Below are 17,961 nucleotides of genomic sequence, written 5' to 3'. Positions count from 1 at the left end.
TCTGCCTTGTATAGACATGCATGCTAATCTTTAGCGGGTTAATTTAAACAGCCTTGAATCAAGGGTGTTTTCCTTTTGCATTTTTCATGTTAACTTTGTGTCTTATTGTACTGGAATATGTTCATCTTTTTAAGGCTTGTGGCACTTGAAGGCAATTCTAGTTTCGTCACCTATAGTGCCAGATGTTGCTTCTGTATGAAGTGTTAGTGTGTATTTTGGGAACATAAAACTGAAATATCTACTTGGTCTTCTCATAGAAATATATTAGAAGTAAGGAATGTTGAACCACTCACCTCCAGTGTTCAGTTCAGTTTGTCTGGGAAATTCTTGCCATAGTTAGGGATAGTGTATATTTGTTTGCAAGTGTTGAACTTGGCAGCTGCTGGTATCTTGGACATGACCTGTTGACTGCAGATTTACCTGGGACATGGGATGACCACAACTTAGTGTCTTCAGAAACATTTCAGTATCAATTAAGAGGAAGTTAATCCTGCCACCTGTCCTGAAACATGTTAACTTGCCTCTTAGTCCTGAGTTAGCAGGGAAGAGTACTTCTACTCTGACTGAAAGTAAAGGATGGTGTTTTCATTATTCAAGTTTTCAAGTTTGACTGTGTTGTACATTCTGAGACATTAGAGTCTATCATTGGCTAGGGATTGAGACCGTATACACAAGTTTAAACCCAAAAACACACATGATGACACTACATGATGACTGAGTGGTAAGAAATAGGACTGGCAATTAAAAACCAAAGACACATCAAAGGTTAGGTAGCAAGTACAAGGAAATCCTCTGCATTACATAACTTTTAACCACCCCCACACCTATTTCTTTTGTATTAAGAAACTGAAAAAAAAAAATAGGTAAACACTAAGTGTACAGTAATTTGGACTAGAAAAGTATGAAGGTACAGTGCAATGATAGACTCAAGTCATTGGGATCATCCCCTGGCCTTCTATCACAGATCTTGACATTGATATACAAGAGGGTTGATAATTTCACTGCTGGAGTTGATGAAGTGATTGTAAGACAGTCAAATGTTGACCTGATGTTTGATCCATCATCAACAACATTCTAGTGCTGTAGAGGGAGTCAGTAAACTCTGCTTTATGACAATATGATCTGACATCTGTACTATGGGGAAAGCTGCTCCACTACATGACGGCTGTGCCCAGGGTGCTGTTTATTCTTTGTACACGTTATGTACACAATTGGAGCAGTTTATGAAGGGAGGCTCAATCTAAAGTATAACTAAACTTTGGAAGCATAAGCAGCAATCTCCTGAACACAGCAACAGTGTTCACTGGCCTGTGTTCTCAAATTTTGCTGTGTCTTATCTTGAGAACTTTCAACAGGCTATAGTGAGAGTTATAGAAGTTTTCAAGGATATTTTCAGGATTCCATTGATGATTTAACAAGGATTCTACATTGTGATTGTGGGGAAAAAACATCCATGAGAACCTTGCTAATTATCTCTGTGGCCTTTGAGAACAATCATGATGAGAGAACAAAGTGTTTAAAAATGCAAGCCGTAATCTTGCCTTTTGAGTGTACATACTGCAAAATATAAGACACTGATAGTCCGTAGCATCATGTTGGAACACCACACACATTTGTTTCATTCAGAATGCAAAAAATAAATCAATCCATGCACAAAGTTTGCAGCACTCTTCCAATTGGCTCATCTGACCACACTACACCAATAAGTTCCTGTACAGACTTTGTTCTTGGTCTTCATGTGTTAGGCACAAACCATCTTGTTTCCTCTAATGCCATGTTCAACATTCGGGTATTTCCAGGTCCTAATGCAATAGCAACAGTGTGGTAGAAGTGAGTTAGGGTGCGTCATAGTGTGAGCCTCAGAAGGTGTGCCATACCATGCCATGCCATGCCATAGTAGGTCTGGAAGTTACTCTAGGTGAGCAGACTGGTGAGTTTGCCATGTGTTGTGACAATACTACTCTCTCTCTCTCTCTCTCTCTCTCTCTCTCTCTCTCTCTCTCTCTCTCTCTCTCTCTCTCTCTCTCTCTCTCTCTCTCTCTCTCTCTCTCTCTCTCTCTCTCTCTCTCTCTCTCTCTCTCTCTCTCTCTCTCTCACTCTCACTCACTCACTCACTCACTCACTCACTCACTCACTCACTCACTCACTCACTCACTCACTCTCTCTCTCTCTCTCTCTCTCTCTCTCTCTCTCTCTCTCTCTCTCTCTCTCTCTCTCTCTCTCTCTCTCTCTCTCTCTCTCTCTCTCTCTCTCTCTTGTTAATAATTAGGGATAGATCTCAATATGGCAGTTCACAAAATGTCAATCAAAAATGTTCTGGCACTTGATCTTACTAACAGCCTGTATATTAGCTAAAGAATTTAAAATATATATTTACAGTGAGGTAATGATATTTCAAACTGTTATAACTGGAACAGCACTCTGAGGATACCCTGTTGTACATCATTACTGTAATGTTCAACTGTGAAATTAGACATTTTTTTCTTTTATACATATAACTAAATTATAGGCTAATATAGATCTTGATGTCCTTACCAATAACCTTCCTGTACCTCACAATTGTTGCCCTCAAAAAAGACATATTAATATTAGTTGCATGATACTTTTTGTCATCACACATTATATCACAATGCAGTTCCTAAATGTTGATTCTTGCCAGAAGGTAATCTTACATCAGCATGGAGATAGACATTATTTCATCTTTATTTCGCTTTTACAATGATCCGGGCCTTCTGAGTCAGCTCAGAAGAGACCAGAAGACTACTACCATAGTGCACACACACACACACTGTCTGGAATGATGCTTTTCATTCTTGATTTCCATCTCATATCATTCGCAATTTGATTTTTTGTTAATGCAGCAAGCTGCCAAAATTATAATTTGAGTCAGTTCATGTAGTCACTGGAATTGATTTGAACTTGTGAGGTTTGAAAAGGTGCATGATTTATAATTTCATCAGCACATATATGCATTACAGGATTACAGCCTAAGCCCTGCCATTTTTTAGTAAAGAAATATATATATATATATATATATATATATATATATATATATATATATATATATATATATATATATATATATATATATATATATATATTACTGTTTGAGAATTGGCATTATTTTAAGTGAAGTTCAAGTATATACAACTGACTAATGGTTCCTCAGGTGTTTATTGGATGACTTGACCATAAAAATATATAGTTTAGAGAGAGACAATACAGAGGTCCTACTGAACCTATAAAATGCTTTCATGTTAGCAAGAAGCTTGAACTATAGAGACTTGACTCAAAGTATATAACGGACAGTCATGATCAGAAGTAGATTAACATGTTACACTCAGACTTTCTTGTTTTCCCTTGATCTTACATCCTATGGTTAGTTTTCACTCTCTATAAAGTCAGAGAGCTGATGAAAAGTCAGATCAGAGGATATAATTGAGGAAGAAACACTAAATAAAGTGGGAGCTAGTGTGAATGTTGATCTATTCATGACTTGACCTCAAGCTGTTAGTTGGCACTACGAGTCCACTGCTTTGCCACACAGGAATGACTTTTGGATAGCTGTGGCATTAGAGGGCATTAGACATTGGTGAAAGATTAAACTTTTTTTTTTTTTAAACATGCAATAAATATTTTCGCTAATACAATAGAACATGTTTGTAGTTGTGGGCCCAGTAGGAGGTTGTTTTAGATGGGCAGCTGAATGTGAATGCCGGTGCAGTCTTTGCCAGATGTTTAATAACAGTCTATGCCATCCTCCCCTGTGTTTAGTGGTGATCTATCAGGAAGTCCCCTGATCTGCTGACAGTCTCCCTGCTAAAGCTGGCAACTGGTAGACAATAAGTCCTCTCATCTGTAAAGAATCTGTCAGTTGCCAGACTCTGCAAGGTTGCCAGGAGGTGAAGGGATGAAAGGTTGAAGGGAAGTACATAACACAGTGGTAGTGAGTGTAGTAGGTTACATGACTTCTGGTGCCAACTGTACATAGCAGGTCAGAAGTTGTTGATTGTGTTGAAACCTTAAGCTATTAAAGGTACTAGAGATAGTGATCTCTCCAATAGCCAATTCTTACATCAGTAAGAATTTTATTGAAGTATTAATTGTTAAGTAAAAAAAATATAGTTGTAGACTTATATAAGTGTTAGCTAAAGTAATGTTTGTATTTATGATTTATGTATTAAGTTTTCATTATTTCACTTGTTATTATTATTATTATTATTATTATTATTGTCACTATCATTATCATTATTGTTATTACTATTGTAATTCTTAATATTATTAGAATCCTCTAGCTTTTCAATGAAGATGCAACCATGCACTGTACAAGTATAGGTCTCCTGATAAAGGTTGTGGGATTCCATGAAAATTATCACTGAAAATGCTGCTTATGCTCATGTAATAGTCAGGGTAAAAAATTACAACCCATAACCCTAAGCACTAACCTAACTGTAGTTACTGTCTGGGGTCTGGCCTTTGAATCTCACTGACTTCATATTTATCATGTATACCAGTCCTTTTCAGACTGAAGGTCATAACTCCCAGAGGTTATAGTCCTGTCCAGGAATCAATTACTTAGCCATTCACTTCATTGTGTTTCTTGCTGCCCCTTGATGTATTAGTCCTCTCATCTTGCCTTGTCACAATCTCCCTTATAACCCAACAATTCCAAGTAGATCAGAGGATTTAAGATTGAGGAAAACACCAAACACTGTGGAAATGAGTGTAGTGTATCACTCAGTTATCAGCCACTAGTGTAATATGAATTTGAGGCACCCCTAAAGGACAGCGAACCATGGACAACACTCAAGCCAAATCTTTTTTGTTTCCTTAAGATTGATTTGCAACTTCTTGGTCAGCAGAGGCTGAGGGAAGGTGATCTCTTTGTTTAACTTGGTGTATCATTCTCTGTTTTTAGTAATACCATGCCTTACCTTGCCTTGCCTTGCCAGGGTGGTTGTTGCACATTAAGTTATTTATTATTGGTTTCAACATATTGCATATTAGTTTAAGATGGCTCCCTAAAGAAGTGTGTTTCATGTATTGTTACATGAGTATATACAGTTATTTTTCTCTTAGGGACATTGGTTTGTTATATATATATATATATATATATATATATATATATATATATATATATATATATATATATATATATATATATATATATATATATATATATATATATATATATATGATTGTCATTTCTGCACCTAAAGCAAACTCAAGTAGAAATCAAAATCAATAAGAAATTCTCTAATATTCCTACAGAGGCTGACTGGTTTTGCATCTACTCAAAAATTGATTGATTACATTCTTGACAATACTTTGATATGACTTTGTACATTTGTAGATACTATGTGACTTGCTCCTATAACATTCACTCTACATTCACCCTCATCAGGATATAACTTTCCTCTACTGTATCTGTACAATGGTGGTCATTTGCTGAAGACAAGTGTTGCTTAGGACAAGGAGAGTAAATCAACGCTTCTGTTCTGTGCCTTTTCCTGCCTCCAACATTGTAATCTGACCTCCAATCTGCTACAGCTCAATTACCTCCCACTTTCTTTGCCTTGTCATGTTCATTATTTTTTACTATTCACTTTCTTCCCCCAACAATGTGCCATATGATCTTATTCCCTTAGTGCTTACTCTCTCAGACCAAACAAATTAGAGGATTGTTTAGTAGATTGGTATCCACATGACAAGAAGCTGGGAGGCATTAGAGGTTGTGCTGTTAATGAGATAACTGTTGAAACAAACATAGAAACAGTAGGAAGGGCTTGAAGGGAGTAATCTATTCCCCCATACTGTAAAAGTAACTGTCAAAACAAGCATAAGAATATTAGAGAGGCACTAATATATTTTACCTTGCTGTGGGTTCCAACACTTGTTATAACATAGAAACCATTCTTATATTGTACAGATGAGGCAGAGTGGTGAGGGCCAGCAGAGACTGTGCAATCACTTGGCAGTCTTGTACATCCCTTTCTTGTGGTGAAAAGTGAGCTGTATGGTGATATCATCACCATACAGGCATGAAACCATGGCTCTGCTTATCACGTCTACAAAATTGTGTTTAGGTGCTAATTGGAAGACAACAAAAATGGTGATCATAAAGTATGTATATGTATATGATTATGTCTTTCCATAACTCTTTAACACAAATTTGTGACATAAAATCTATGCTGATTAATTAACCTGTTTCAAAATTGCATAATGGTATTTTAAAGATGTATCACATAATATAGTATTATACATAAATGACAGAAATAAAATATCAAGAGGAAAATTTATTGTACGTACATAGTATTTTTTAAATGACAATCTTCATTTTGTACATCTTTCACACACTAATATTTTTTATAGACTTTGAATTTCTATCAGGTTTCCATTTTATACTTTGTTTCATCTTGTTTTAACCCTTCCCCAGTGTTGCACTGACAGTTGTAGGAGGAGAAATGAACCAGCAGCCAGTGGACCTAGCCAGTGACATCATTATTCAGTTTGAACACACCCTGCTAGCTAGTCTGTGTTAGTGAGACAATGCTACCATGTTACCTTCCTCATGTCAGACCCACGCAGCTCCCCAGCCTAGAGGCTATTCTGTGTAGAAGTGCCATCACCTGCCCCTCCTCTCCCTCCCATGTCTTAAGTTTGCCACCCTAGGAATATAAGTTAGCCCTCAGGAAGTTATAAGTTCAAGGGAATACTACTACAATACATTTCTGTCCTAATGCATCATGTTTTCTCATTATGTTCTCTCGAGTGTACTGCTGTACCCAAGCCCTCCACTGTTCATATTTCATACATTTCCAAAAAATCTACTTGTTGCTCTTTCAGATGGGTTTCTGTGAATATTGTTTTCTTTGTCAAAGTAGTACGTCAAAATTTACTAGAAGCATAGCAGGTGATTCTACATAACTGTGAAATACAAGTTGTTCAAAGTACGTAAGCTAGTGTTTTATTACCAAATGATGTATTCTTCTGTTCTTTAGAGGACAAAGGTGTCAGTAACTGAGAAATGTGTATGGAGAGAGAGAGAGAGAGTGTTATAAAATGTTTCTTTTCTTTAGGGAACAAAGGTGTCAGTGACAGATAGTAAAGTACTGAGAATGATTTCATGAGATAACATGGAGATACAAAAGATGTTGAGGAAACTGGTTGTGAGAGAGACAATATAATGTGTTGAAATATGAGAGAGAGAGAGAGAGAGCACCCACACAGCACACTAGATAACCAGGTACAACACTTAATAAAACTCCAGAATAAAAGAAGTTTGATAAGGGAATGAACACGGGGGAGACTAACAGCGTGTAAACACCGTGACCATAGTTATCTACGTCTGTGATAATTACACGAGTGCGTTAGGTCATAATGGGACAGGAGAGGAGTCAAATGGTTATCTGAAGGTCATCTGTGTTGCCAGGGCGAGTGGTTGCAAATGATGTTAGTACTTAGTCGTTTCAGTACAAGTAAGAACAAGGAAAATTGCTATGGAGCGTTTGTAATGTTCTCTTAGACATATTCATCTTTTTTTTAATCACATAACTTTGTTCTTTAATGATTGCATTTTTTTCTCACGAGCCCTAGACACCCTTCTCTATTATGACCTACGTAGGTATAGCATGAGTGCCACAGAAGTGCTCCCCCGCAGCACCAGACTCACTGCTTTTAAAAGGCTATGGGAATAGGACGCAAAGCTCTATTGGTGCTTTTTAATGATTCTAATAATTATCTATCAACATTTCTACATTAACAGATGAGGAAACTCTTGAGAACCCGAATAATCGTCTCTGTGGTCTTTGAAAAGTTGCGATAAGAAAAATGTTTCAGGATGCTGGGTGCACATTGAATGAGTAGTGACACACACGTTGCAACAGTTCCAAACTTGAGTTTGAAAAAAAAAAAATTATTGGGAAGAAATAGATAAACATAAATCTTATGTTACCTCTATAGTGAATAAGAATGAATGCCTCATCAGTAAAGAATGAAACCCATAAGTACCGTAATTAGGTATGGTTTTCATCAATGCCGCGCCTAAGTAAACACATCATTCGTAGGAAAATAAATACACAGCACCTCTATGGCTAATAAGGCAGAATATACCTAAAATATCCTCAGCAAACCAGAGGATTTATAGATTCGCTTTTTCAACAGTTCCTAGTCTGACGGGAAATAATATACAGCGAAAAAAGAAAAAAAAAGATTGATAAAGAATAAAATAAAATATAGATCCTGCAGTTCCCCTGCAGTGAATAAAGCTCGATAGACCTCATTATTTTTTCAGTAAATCATGATATATGGCTTAATCTTGATAAGGAGGCAGAGAGAAGTGGTGACACCTGGCGGGGAGAGAGAGAGTGAGGCACTCCAGCCAAGGTGAAGGCACAGGAGGGACGAGGGAGCATCACCTCTGAAGCACCGTGGCTGGCTGGGTCGTCGCAGGAGTTGACCAGGTAAGCCCACTGACCTGCCACTGGAACACACACACGCGCAGGCTGAGGTGTAGGTTATATTACAAAGTGTACAGGTTGCAGGGTACATGACAGCAGGTTTAGCGCACAGCACCTCGATTGTTACCCTATTGGCCTTCATGCCCGGCTGATTTAGGGGACTATGTGTGTATGTATGTAGATGATGCTGTCTGTGTTAGAGGATGTGTAGGTCATTGGATACAGAGCAACAGGTTTTGCCTCGTGAGTTTTTGATTGTTACGATATTGGCCATCCTCCCTGAGTGGTTAGGATAAGGTGTGCAGGTAGGCTGCCTTATAGAGTACAAAGGTTACTACTGCATGGAGACTTTGTTGCAGAAGGTATAGGGGCACTGCCCTAATGAAGATGACCCTCCTGCTCGCCTTGTTTCCCGGCTCCCCCTTCGCATGTCTTTCACTCTTCTGACGTGACATGGGAATGAAAATATAATAACCAAACCTTAACTTTAATCTAATTAACATAACTTAGTTGAGGCAACACACATCACTGATATGTTATCCCCAGAACCCAGGTAAGATAAGTTCTAATCAACAGCATAGTTAGGTTATGCTAGCTAGGTTAGGTTACCGTAAGGGTTTGGTTAGTTTTGATTATCATATTTTTATTCCCACGTCCTGTCAGCTTAGTGAAAGAGTTGTGAAGGGGGAGCCAGGAAACTAGGCAAGCTAGAGGGACATCTATATTAGGACAATGGCATTATACAGTAGGTTGCAGGGAACAGGATAAGTGGTGCATCACAGTTCTTAGCTTCCTACTTACTTCCTTCTCATATGTTTAGGCTATTGTAGGACAAGTGTGTAGGCCTCTTTGGTGTGTGGACGTCCCTTCATTCTCTCCTGTTCCTGCACCTCCTTTTTGGTTGGTTGATTTGTTGCCCCCTGTTCTGCTCCCTCCCAGCCTGGATACGGTGCTGGGGCCATTTTCTATTACCTGGAGTGAAGAGGTTAAACACAACTTTTGTGTTTAAGCTTTCAAAAACAAATTTAATTGGTTTTCTCTGTGTGTTACCATAGAAATAGTTCTTACATTGGTAACTTAGTTAAGAAAGGATGATTATGGTAGTGAAATGGTTAACATTGCACTAATTAACCTTTATCATTGCAGGAAAAGATGTATTGTCTACAGTGGCTCATACCTGTCCTACTGATCCCAAAGCCAGTACCTGCTGGCCTCCTCCACAACCACGTGGTTTTCATGGTTCTTTACCTGACGGGCTTCTTCCTGGAACGCAAGCCCTGCACCATATGTTCCCTTGTCTTTCTGGCTGCCGTCGCCGTGCTCTGTTACTCAGGAATCGGCAACTGTCTGCTATGGCCAACATCTGAGTGCCAAGGTTAGGCTGTGTGTGTGTGTGTGTGTGTGTGTGTGTGTGTGTGTGTGTGTGTGTGTGTGTGTGTTTATATTTACCTGGTTGTTGTGGTATATGGGAAAATGAGCTATAGTCATGGAGTGCCTTCTCCATATCCCTTCTTGTCAAGTGTAGGCGGGTGCTCACAGAGCCCTGTAGATAAGTATCCGCATCTGTTGATTAGGCTGTCGGTATCATGGGCATTGAGATAAAGTCCAGGAGACAGTCAACACTTATATTGTTCTTTCCACTGGCTGCAAGAGGTAAAACAATCCTGGCTAACTCTTGTGTGTGTGTCCCCTCCTTGGTCTAGGTGCAACCCTTCTCAGGATTGTGGGTAAGAGTGTGGATGCCAGATGTATGAGAGTGTAGAGTATATGTAATGTTCAGTGTTTCCGTACCTTACTATGTAAGTATGTTCCTACATCAGGTACAGTCAACTTTCAGTTAACGTGAGGGTTACACTCCTGGAGACGCTGTGTTATTCAAACATGATTTTCCTATAGAAAACAATGGTAATAGAGGGGTTATGTTCCTGGCCACAGGGAAAGTCTGTCTATTTTGAGGATTTTGTTACTCAAACCTTAAAAAAGGCTATTTGTACATCACTTGGTGATGGAAACAATAAAAATCACATGCTCTCATTTTATTAGCTTATGGTACGAAATGTGCTCTCCCTCAGTCCTGTCATATGGACAATCACCGAGGTTCCCCCCCCCTCCCCTTAGCATAGCGATCTAACATTTCCAACTTTTTTTCAATGGTCAAATGCTTCCTTGATTTCTTGGAATAACTTTCTTGGGAAGAGGTTAACGGACACTTGGATGCCATAGTATTGGACACTAGGTGAAAATACAGAGAAAACAATCCACTCACAGTAAAGGTTAGCTCCAGACTGAGGAGTGAGGTCTCATAATTATATACATTCATTGTTACAAAACATTTCTATTAGCTTTTTAGAAGCCTTACCATAAAGAAAGGATTGTTTCATGATGCACATAGTGAAATCTTGCATGGAACACGGAACATAGAGCAAATGAGGAGGCATTTGTCCGCCACCGACAGTTTCTTCTTGTGACTCTCTAGCTTGTGTGTTGCTTTTGCCACAATATTTTGGTTTCCACTCCTCTATTGCCTGTTATAATAGATATCATACTATATTCATATATGATCATGCCATGAGGATCACCTTAACTCCATGGCATTGAGTGGTACCTCAGAGATGCTCTGTTCCTTCTCAAGGAAGGAAGGAAAAACATAAATAATGTGGTGAAAGCAACACACCAAGCTATAGAGGATCACAAGAAGTGGTCATCACTAATTGGTGGCAGACAAATGCTTTGATCCTCATCTGCTTTGTTTTCCTTGTTCCATGCAAGATTTCACTTTGTGTATCACAAAATTATCCCTTCTTGGTGGTAAGGCTTGTAAAAAGCTAATAAAAATGTTTTAAGAACATAAATGAATATATGAGACAGTAACACCTCCTTCACATCTTGTTTTCCTTAATTTCTGTGACATCTTGAGATTCTTGTGTCTCATAAACACATTCTCTTTATCAAACCTTTGCATACCTGACATTCCTTTGTAAACTGCAATCAAATATCTTTTTTTTCTCTTTTCCAATCTCTCCCATACCTCAGTTCAGCCAGTATTGTTATATCTAGCTTTCTTAAAACTAAGGTGGACAAGTCTAGGACAAGTCTAGGGGGAGTCAGCTAAGTCAGTGAGCAGTGTGTTGGTGGCACTGGACAATACACAGTTCCCCTTAATTTTTCTGTCCCTCTCTATGTAGCTTCCAGAGGGTCATAGAAAGTGAACAGTGATAGAGAGTCAATAGTGAACGTTGTCAATGTGGTCAATATGAATGTGGCAGTATGAGCCACATGTTCAGGCTGGGATGTGAACACAGAGTGAACCAATCAAAGGCCACCATGTTACAGTGGAACACTGCGTGCTTTGGGGTCCAATGGGTTTCCAAGCGCACGGGTTCAAATCCTATCCACCGTCCAAGTGTAGGTTGAGCTTCCTCACTTAGGGCAACAGTTTCCTACCAGGTGGGCTTTTAGATATGAGGAACCACAAAAAGTACCCCATTTAGCACATAAATTCCCATAAAAAGCCTGCATAGTATTTTTAAAAAATCAATGGATGACTTACCACTTTTTTCTAGGAGAGAGGGCCAGCCAAGGGCAAAATAATGTTAAAAAGAAGGCCCACTTGCGTGCTGGTTCTCTAGAAGAAAGAAAAGCGTTAGCTAAAATTAGGGAGCAAATGTCTTGATACCTCCCTCTTAAAAGAAGACAAGTCGTAGGAAGGCAGAAATACAGAAGCAGGTAGGGAGTTCCAGAGTTTACCAGTGAAAGGTGTGAATGATTGAGAGTACTGGTTAACTCTTGCATTAGAGAGTTGGACAGAATAGGGATGAGAGGAAGAAGAAAGTCTTGTGCAGCAAGGCCGCAGGAGGAGGAGAGGTATGCAGTTAGCAAGATCAGTAGAACAGCATGAAAATAGCAATAAAAGATAGAAAGAGATGCAACATTTCAGCAGTGAAAAATAGGCAGAAGACAGTCAGTCAGAGGAGGGGAGTTGATGGGACAAAAAGCTTTTAATTCCACCCTATCTAATAAAACTGTGAGTGGAAACCCCCCAAACATGCAAAGAGTACTCCATACTCTGTACTCTGTACGTACAAGGGTGGATTAGACCCTTGTACAGTAAGCAAGCAGTTGGAGGGGCGAGAAAAACTGGCGGAGACGTCTCTGAATGCCTAACTTCATAGAAGCTGTTTTTAGCAAGAGATGAGATGTGAAGTTTTCAGTTAAGATTATGAGTAAAGGACAGACCGAGGATATTCAGTGTGGAAGAGGGAGACAGTTGAGTGTCATTGAAGAAGAAGGGATAGTTGTCTGGAAGGTTGTGTCGAGTTGACAGATGGAGGAATTGAGTGTTTGAGGCATTAAAAACTAATAGATTTTCTTTGCCCCAATCAGAAATCTTAGAAAGATCAAAAGTCAGGCATTCTTTGGTGTCCCTGCATGATCTGTTGACTTCCTGAACGATTGGTCGTCTGTGAAAGGACGTGGAAAGATGTAGGGTGGTATCATCAGCGTAGGAGTGGATAGGGCAAGAAGTTTGGTTAAGAAGATCATTAATTAGTAATAGAAAGAGAGTGGGTGACCGGACAGAACCCTGAGGAACACCACTTTTAATAGTCTACCACAGCAGCAATAGAACGGTTGGAAAGGAAACTTGAGATAAAGTTGCAGAGAGAAGGATAGAAACTGTAGGGGGGTAGTTTTGAAATCAAAATTTTTCGATGTCTAATGTGACAGCAAAACTTCACCAAAATTTCTAAAATAGGATGACCAAGACTCAGTAAGGAAAGCCAGATCACCAGTAGAGCGACCTTGGCGGAAGCCATACTGGTGATCAGATAGAAGATTGTTAAGTGACATGTTTAAGAATCTTTTTATTCAGGATAGATTCAAAAACTTTAGACAAGCAAGAGATTAAAGCTATAGTTAGAGGGATTAGAATGGTCACCCTTTTAAGGAACAGGCTGAATGTAGGCAAACTTCCAGCAAGAAGGAAAGGTAAAAGTTGACAGACAAAGTTGAAATTTCAAGTTTGGCCAGGCAAGGTGCAAGCACGGAAGCACAGTTTTTGAGAACAATAGGAGGGACCCCATGAGGTCCATAAGCCTTCTGAGGATTTAGGCCAGCAAGGCCATGGAAAACATCATTTCAAAGAATTTTGATTGAAGACATGAAATAGTCATGAGACTGACCATTGGAAGTGTGTTTTGTCACATCATTCCATTATTCTGTATCTGTATATGTATATTCTGTATTTGTTTGCTAGTTGCCGGAACTTAGAGAAATGATAAGAAAGAGAGAGAGAGAGAGAGAGAGAGAGAGAGACCTGGAGAGGCACACTCCCCACGCCGTTCCTGTCCAGCTCCTCCTGTACATAATGTATATAAAGTATATATATAGTGTATCATGCTAGTTGGCGCGGTTACCACCTCAGGTACCTGCCACTCACATAAACTTTTAGAATAGTTGCCTAGTGTCCACTAGCAACTTTAAGTTTATTATGTAATTATTGTAATGGTAACTAAGTTTAAATAAAAAAAAAAAAAAAAAGAGAAAGAGAAGAGAGAGAGAGAGAGAGAGAGAGAGAGGACATCCTGGCTTGGGGAGAAAGGTGGCAAGTCAAGTTTGCCCCAGAGAAAACCCAGGCCATGGTGATCACCCGCTCACAGGGAGAAGCAGACCAACTGCGTGGAAAGTTGCGTCTCGGGCCAGACACCATCCCTCTGCAGGACACCATTGAAATCCTTGGGGTGGAGGTGGATTCCAGGCTGCAGTTCGACCGTCACCTGGAGAAAGTGGCGCGGAACACCTCCTTTAAGGTGAACCTACTGCGCCGGATGAAACACCTCCTCCATGCTGACGGCCTCCTCACACTCTACAAGGCCCAGGTAAGGCCTATAATGGAATACGCCCCTCTTACCTGGATGTCAAGTGCCCGCTGCCACCTCAGCCTACTAGATAAAGTACAGCGCCGGGCAGAGCGCTTGATTAGCGGCGCTACACATCATCAACAACACCATCCACATTGGTGGAGGAGGCAGCAACACAGACAGCCTCAACAAGAGCAACAGCAACAGCAAGAGCAGCGGCAGCAGGAGGAACAGCAGCGGCACGACATGAGGGACAGCCTCGAGCACCGCAGGAGAGTTGCCGCCTTGACAGTGCTCCACAAGGCACAAGTGCAGCGCGTACCCCACCTGACGAACTTAGGGACAACCTGGAGGAGACACGAGGTTGGCACGAGGACGGTGTCGGCCAATGACCTCCTCCTGGAAGTCCCGAGGTCCCATAGCTCTACTCACCAGCGTGCCTTTACATCAGCAGCGGTGGTGTGGTGGAACGAGCTCACTACAGATGTGGATGTGAGGGGCCTGTCCACACAGCAAATTAACCCGCTAAGAACGATGGCCGCAAAATTCGCACCCTCCCATTACCGCAATTATCATAAAAAAATCAACTCTTATAAATTACTCTGGAAAAAAATCTGCTCTTAGTAGACATGACAATGCATCATCCTACAAGTTTTTATTGCTCTACTCACTATGGTTGTCTCAGAATGATAACCGATAGTTGGAGAAGATTGTGGTAGCGGCAACTCGGGGGAGGTGCTTTTATGTGTATTCTTACATAATGTAAGGCACTGCTCATGTTTTTATGTGTTTTCACATGTTTTTCGTGTTTTCACTCATATTGGCTGATTATAGTTACGTATGTTTTTATCAGGCGTGGGTGACGATGTTGTCACAATAGCGGGGTCGGGATCTAACTCCAACCTGTGCACTTTGCGTCTTGTCCCGCCTTGTCTATCACTTTTATCACTAAACTTTAGCTTCCTCTTAGCACCAGGAGCCATAGTTGTAAATAATAGTTCCGTAAATAAGTAAATACGTAAATAATTATCACCGCGACACGACGCTCACGCACCTCACAGAAATTTGCGGGAGACTAGCTGGCTAGAGCGGTGTGCTTCCTGGGAGCCGACAGTACTACCATAGGACTACGTCATGACCAAATATAGCAGCGCTACCAATGCTAGCGCGGTTTTTATTAGCGCTCAAAGTAGCTGCCCCATTTAAGGACTGTCGGAAGTGTGCTATGCAGCCGTATTTAAGGCCTGTCGGAGTTTTCGAGTTAAGGTAGCAGCCCATAGGTGGCTGCGTCTACACCCTCCTTAATGTCAATTTCGTACATAATGCTTCGCCTAGGATGTACATAGTATTTTCAATTATTCATCTAATATTATCTGTTAAAATTAAGTTTAGTTATTACTACATTACAATTTGTTTATAATGTAAGTGTAAGGGCAGTAGCTTTAAGATAGCTCACCTACGGCAAGGATGAGCTTTAGCATAGGCACATTTAACTGTCCCATGTAATATATATAACCACCTGTTTAAATAAAAAAAAAAAAGAGAGAGAGAGAGAGAGAGGCCCCCATGCACCAAAAAATAAAATCTTAAGTGGGGGGGATCACCGCATGCCAAAAAAAAAAAAGTTAATATACCTTGAAGAGTCTCCGGAGAAAACTATTTACTTTTTGGCATGAAAATTTTATTAAAAAAAAATAACAATAATGATTTGAGTTGTAGTGTCTTTACACTTTGAACATTGCAGCTCATGTACCAGCACCACAGCCAGCCAACATCGAATCTTACACACTTGTTCATGTTAACAGCAGCCACACAAAGAGAAGGAGTTTGTCCTCTTCTTTCTTTTCTTTTCCATCCTTTGTCGTCATTCTTTGTGATAAGATTTTCATTGTCCATATTCTATCACCTTTTATCCTATACATATGTACATTGTTGCATTCTTGTGTTATGTTGTTGGCACTGTCTCACTCCCTGGTGCTGTGCTCAGGTGACACCAGTGGGACGGGTGAGGTGTGTGGCAGGGGTGGATGACCACACCGCGGGGCCGTGGGGATGCCGGGCGTGCCGGGCGTGCTGGGCCATTGGTGAGGCTGTATCGGGCCGGGACGCTGCTGGCTGGGCATCACCGTGCCAGTGGGGAGGAGGAGGGATGGACGTCAGGGAGCATCAGCACGTCCCTGGAAACCTGTAGGTGATAAGACTTGCTTCAGTCAGTCGGTCAGAAGGAATGGTAGAAGTTTTTTGCAACTTACCAAAAAGGCAAAGGACATTCTGAAGCTAGACGAGGAAGGGAAGTTGTGTGTTTTTAACCGATTTATATCATGGTATATCTGTGTATGATATGTATTTTTATTTATTTATTATTCTTTTCCTGTATATTTTAAGGAGCACAAGCATGTAAATTTAGCATCATCATCATTATTATTATTCTTGGATATTCTTTATGGTTTAAATCACCTTAGAAGGACTGAGTAACTGGGATACATAATGTGGGGATGTATTTACGTAGTGGTGCCTTTTATAATAATGAATTCAATATGTACTTGGTTGACTTATTTAGAGAATATGTATAGTTTTGTATGATAGTCACGGTTCATATGGTGATAGAGAGGAGTTGACAACATAGCATCATCATCATCTTGTTTTGAAGGACTCCTAGATATAGTTATAACAATTTACTATTTCATCGTGTTAACTCATCTTTTCATTGCACATTATTATTATTATTCAAGTGAATGGTCAGTAATCTAGGATTTCTGAGTGGTATGAAATGTGGACCAAATGCTTGCTAATTTTTCTGTGATTCTTTTCCTGCTCTAATTCTCCACAAATATTCTGTGACACTAAAATCATGACATGCAAGTTTACCAAGAACAAACTGCTTCTATCACATCAGATTTTCACAAGAGGACGTCACTGCAAGACAGACGCTGATAGTTGTAACAAAGTAGAGGGGGAGATGCCAAGGTGAACAAGGGCTTTCATTTATTCTTTTGGGTTTTGCCTCCCTTTTTCTGAGAGAGAGAGAGAGAGAGAGATATTAATATCCATGTTTTAACCACACACAAATATTTCTCTACCTGCCTTATCCTTTTTCTCTTAAAATTTGCTCTACTTCCCCCCCTCCCCCACAAAACACACACACACACACTGCGTAGTGTAGTGGTTAGCACACTCAACTCACAATCAAGAGGGCTGAGTTCGAGCCCCGGTAAGCGGCAAGGCAAATGGGCAAGCCTCTTAATGTGTGGCCCCTGTTCACCTAGCAGTAAATAGGTACAGGATGTAACTCGAGGGGTTGTGGCCTCGCTTTCCCAGTGTGTGGAGTGTGTTGTGGTCTCAGTCCTACCCGAAGATCGTTCTATGAGCTCTGAGCTCGCTCTGTAATGGGGAAGACTGGCTGGGTGACCAGCAGGCGACCGAGGTGAATTATACACGCACACACATACACACACGCACACACACACGCACACACACACACACACACACACACACACACACACACACACACACACACACACACACACACACACCAAGATTCCCTGGCTGGGTGGAGATATTTGGGTATGTCTCCTTTCACGTGTACCCCCTGTTCACCTAGCAGTGAGTAGGTACGGGATGTAAATCGAGGAGTTGTGACCTTG

General features: G+C 40.4%; 1 protein-coding gene and 1 long non-coding RNA gene across 2 annotated transcripts; both read left to right on the top strand.

Annotated features, from left to right (window-relative positions):
- Window positions 1-2,140: 2,140 nt before the first annotated feature.
- On the top strand, window positions 2,141-6,958 carry LOC123515163. Its single transcript, XR_006677801.1, has 2 exons — window positions 2,141-6,123; window positions 6,437-6,958. It is a non-coding gene; the product is annotated as an uncharacterized LOC123515163 (long non-coding RNA).
- Window positions 6,959-13,516: 6,558 nt separating this feature from the next.
- On the top strand, window positions 13,517-16,859 carry LOC123514816 (ras guanine nucleotide exchange factor B-like). Its single transcript, XM_045273033.1, has 2 exons — window positions 13,517-14,834; window positions 15,579-16,859. Exons 1-2 carry the CDS (start codon window positions 14,096-14,098, stop codon window positions 15,620-15,622), a joined length of 783 nt encoding a protein of 260 aa, XP_045128968.1. The 5' UTR covers window positions 13,517-14,095; the 3' UTR covers window positions 15,623-16,859.
- Window positions 16,860-17,961: the final 1,102 nt, after the last annotated feature.

This window comes from Portunus trituberculatus, chromosome 38, assembly GCF_017591435.1.
Source record: "Portunus trituberculatus isolate SZX2019 chromosome 38, ASM1759143v1, whole genome shotgun sequence".
NCBI lineage: Eukaryota > Metazoa > Arthropoda > Malacostraca > Decapoda > Portunidae > Portunus > Portunus trituberculatus.
This window is presented reverse-complemented; position numbering and strand designations above follow the sequence as displayed.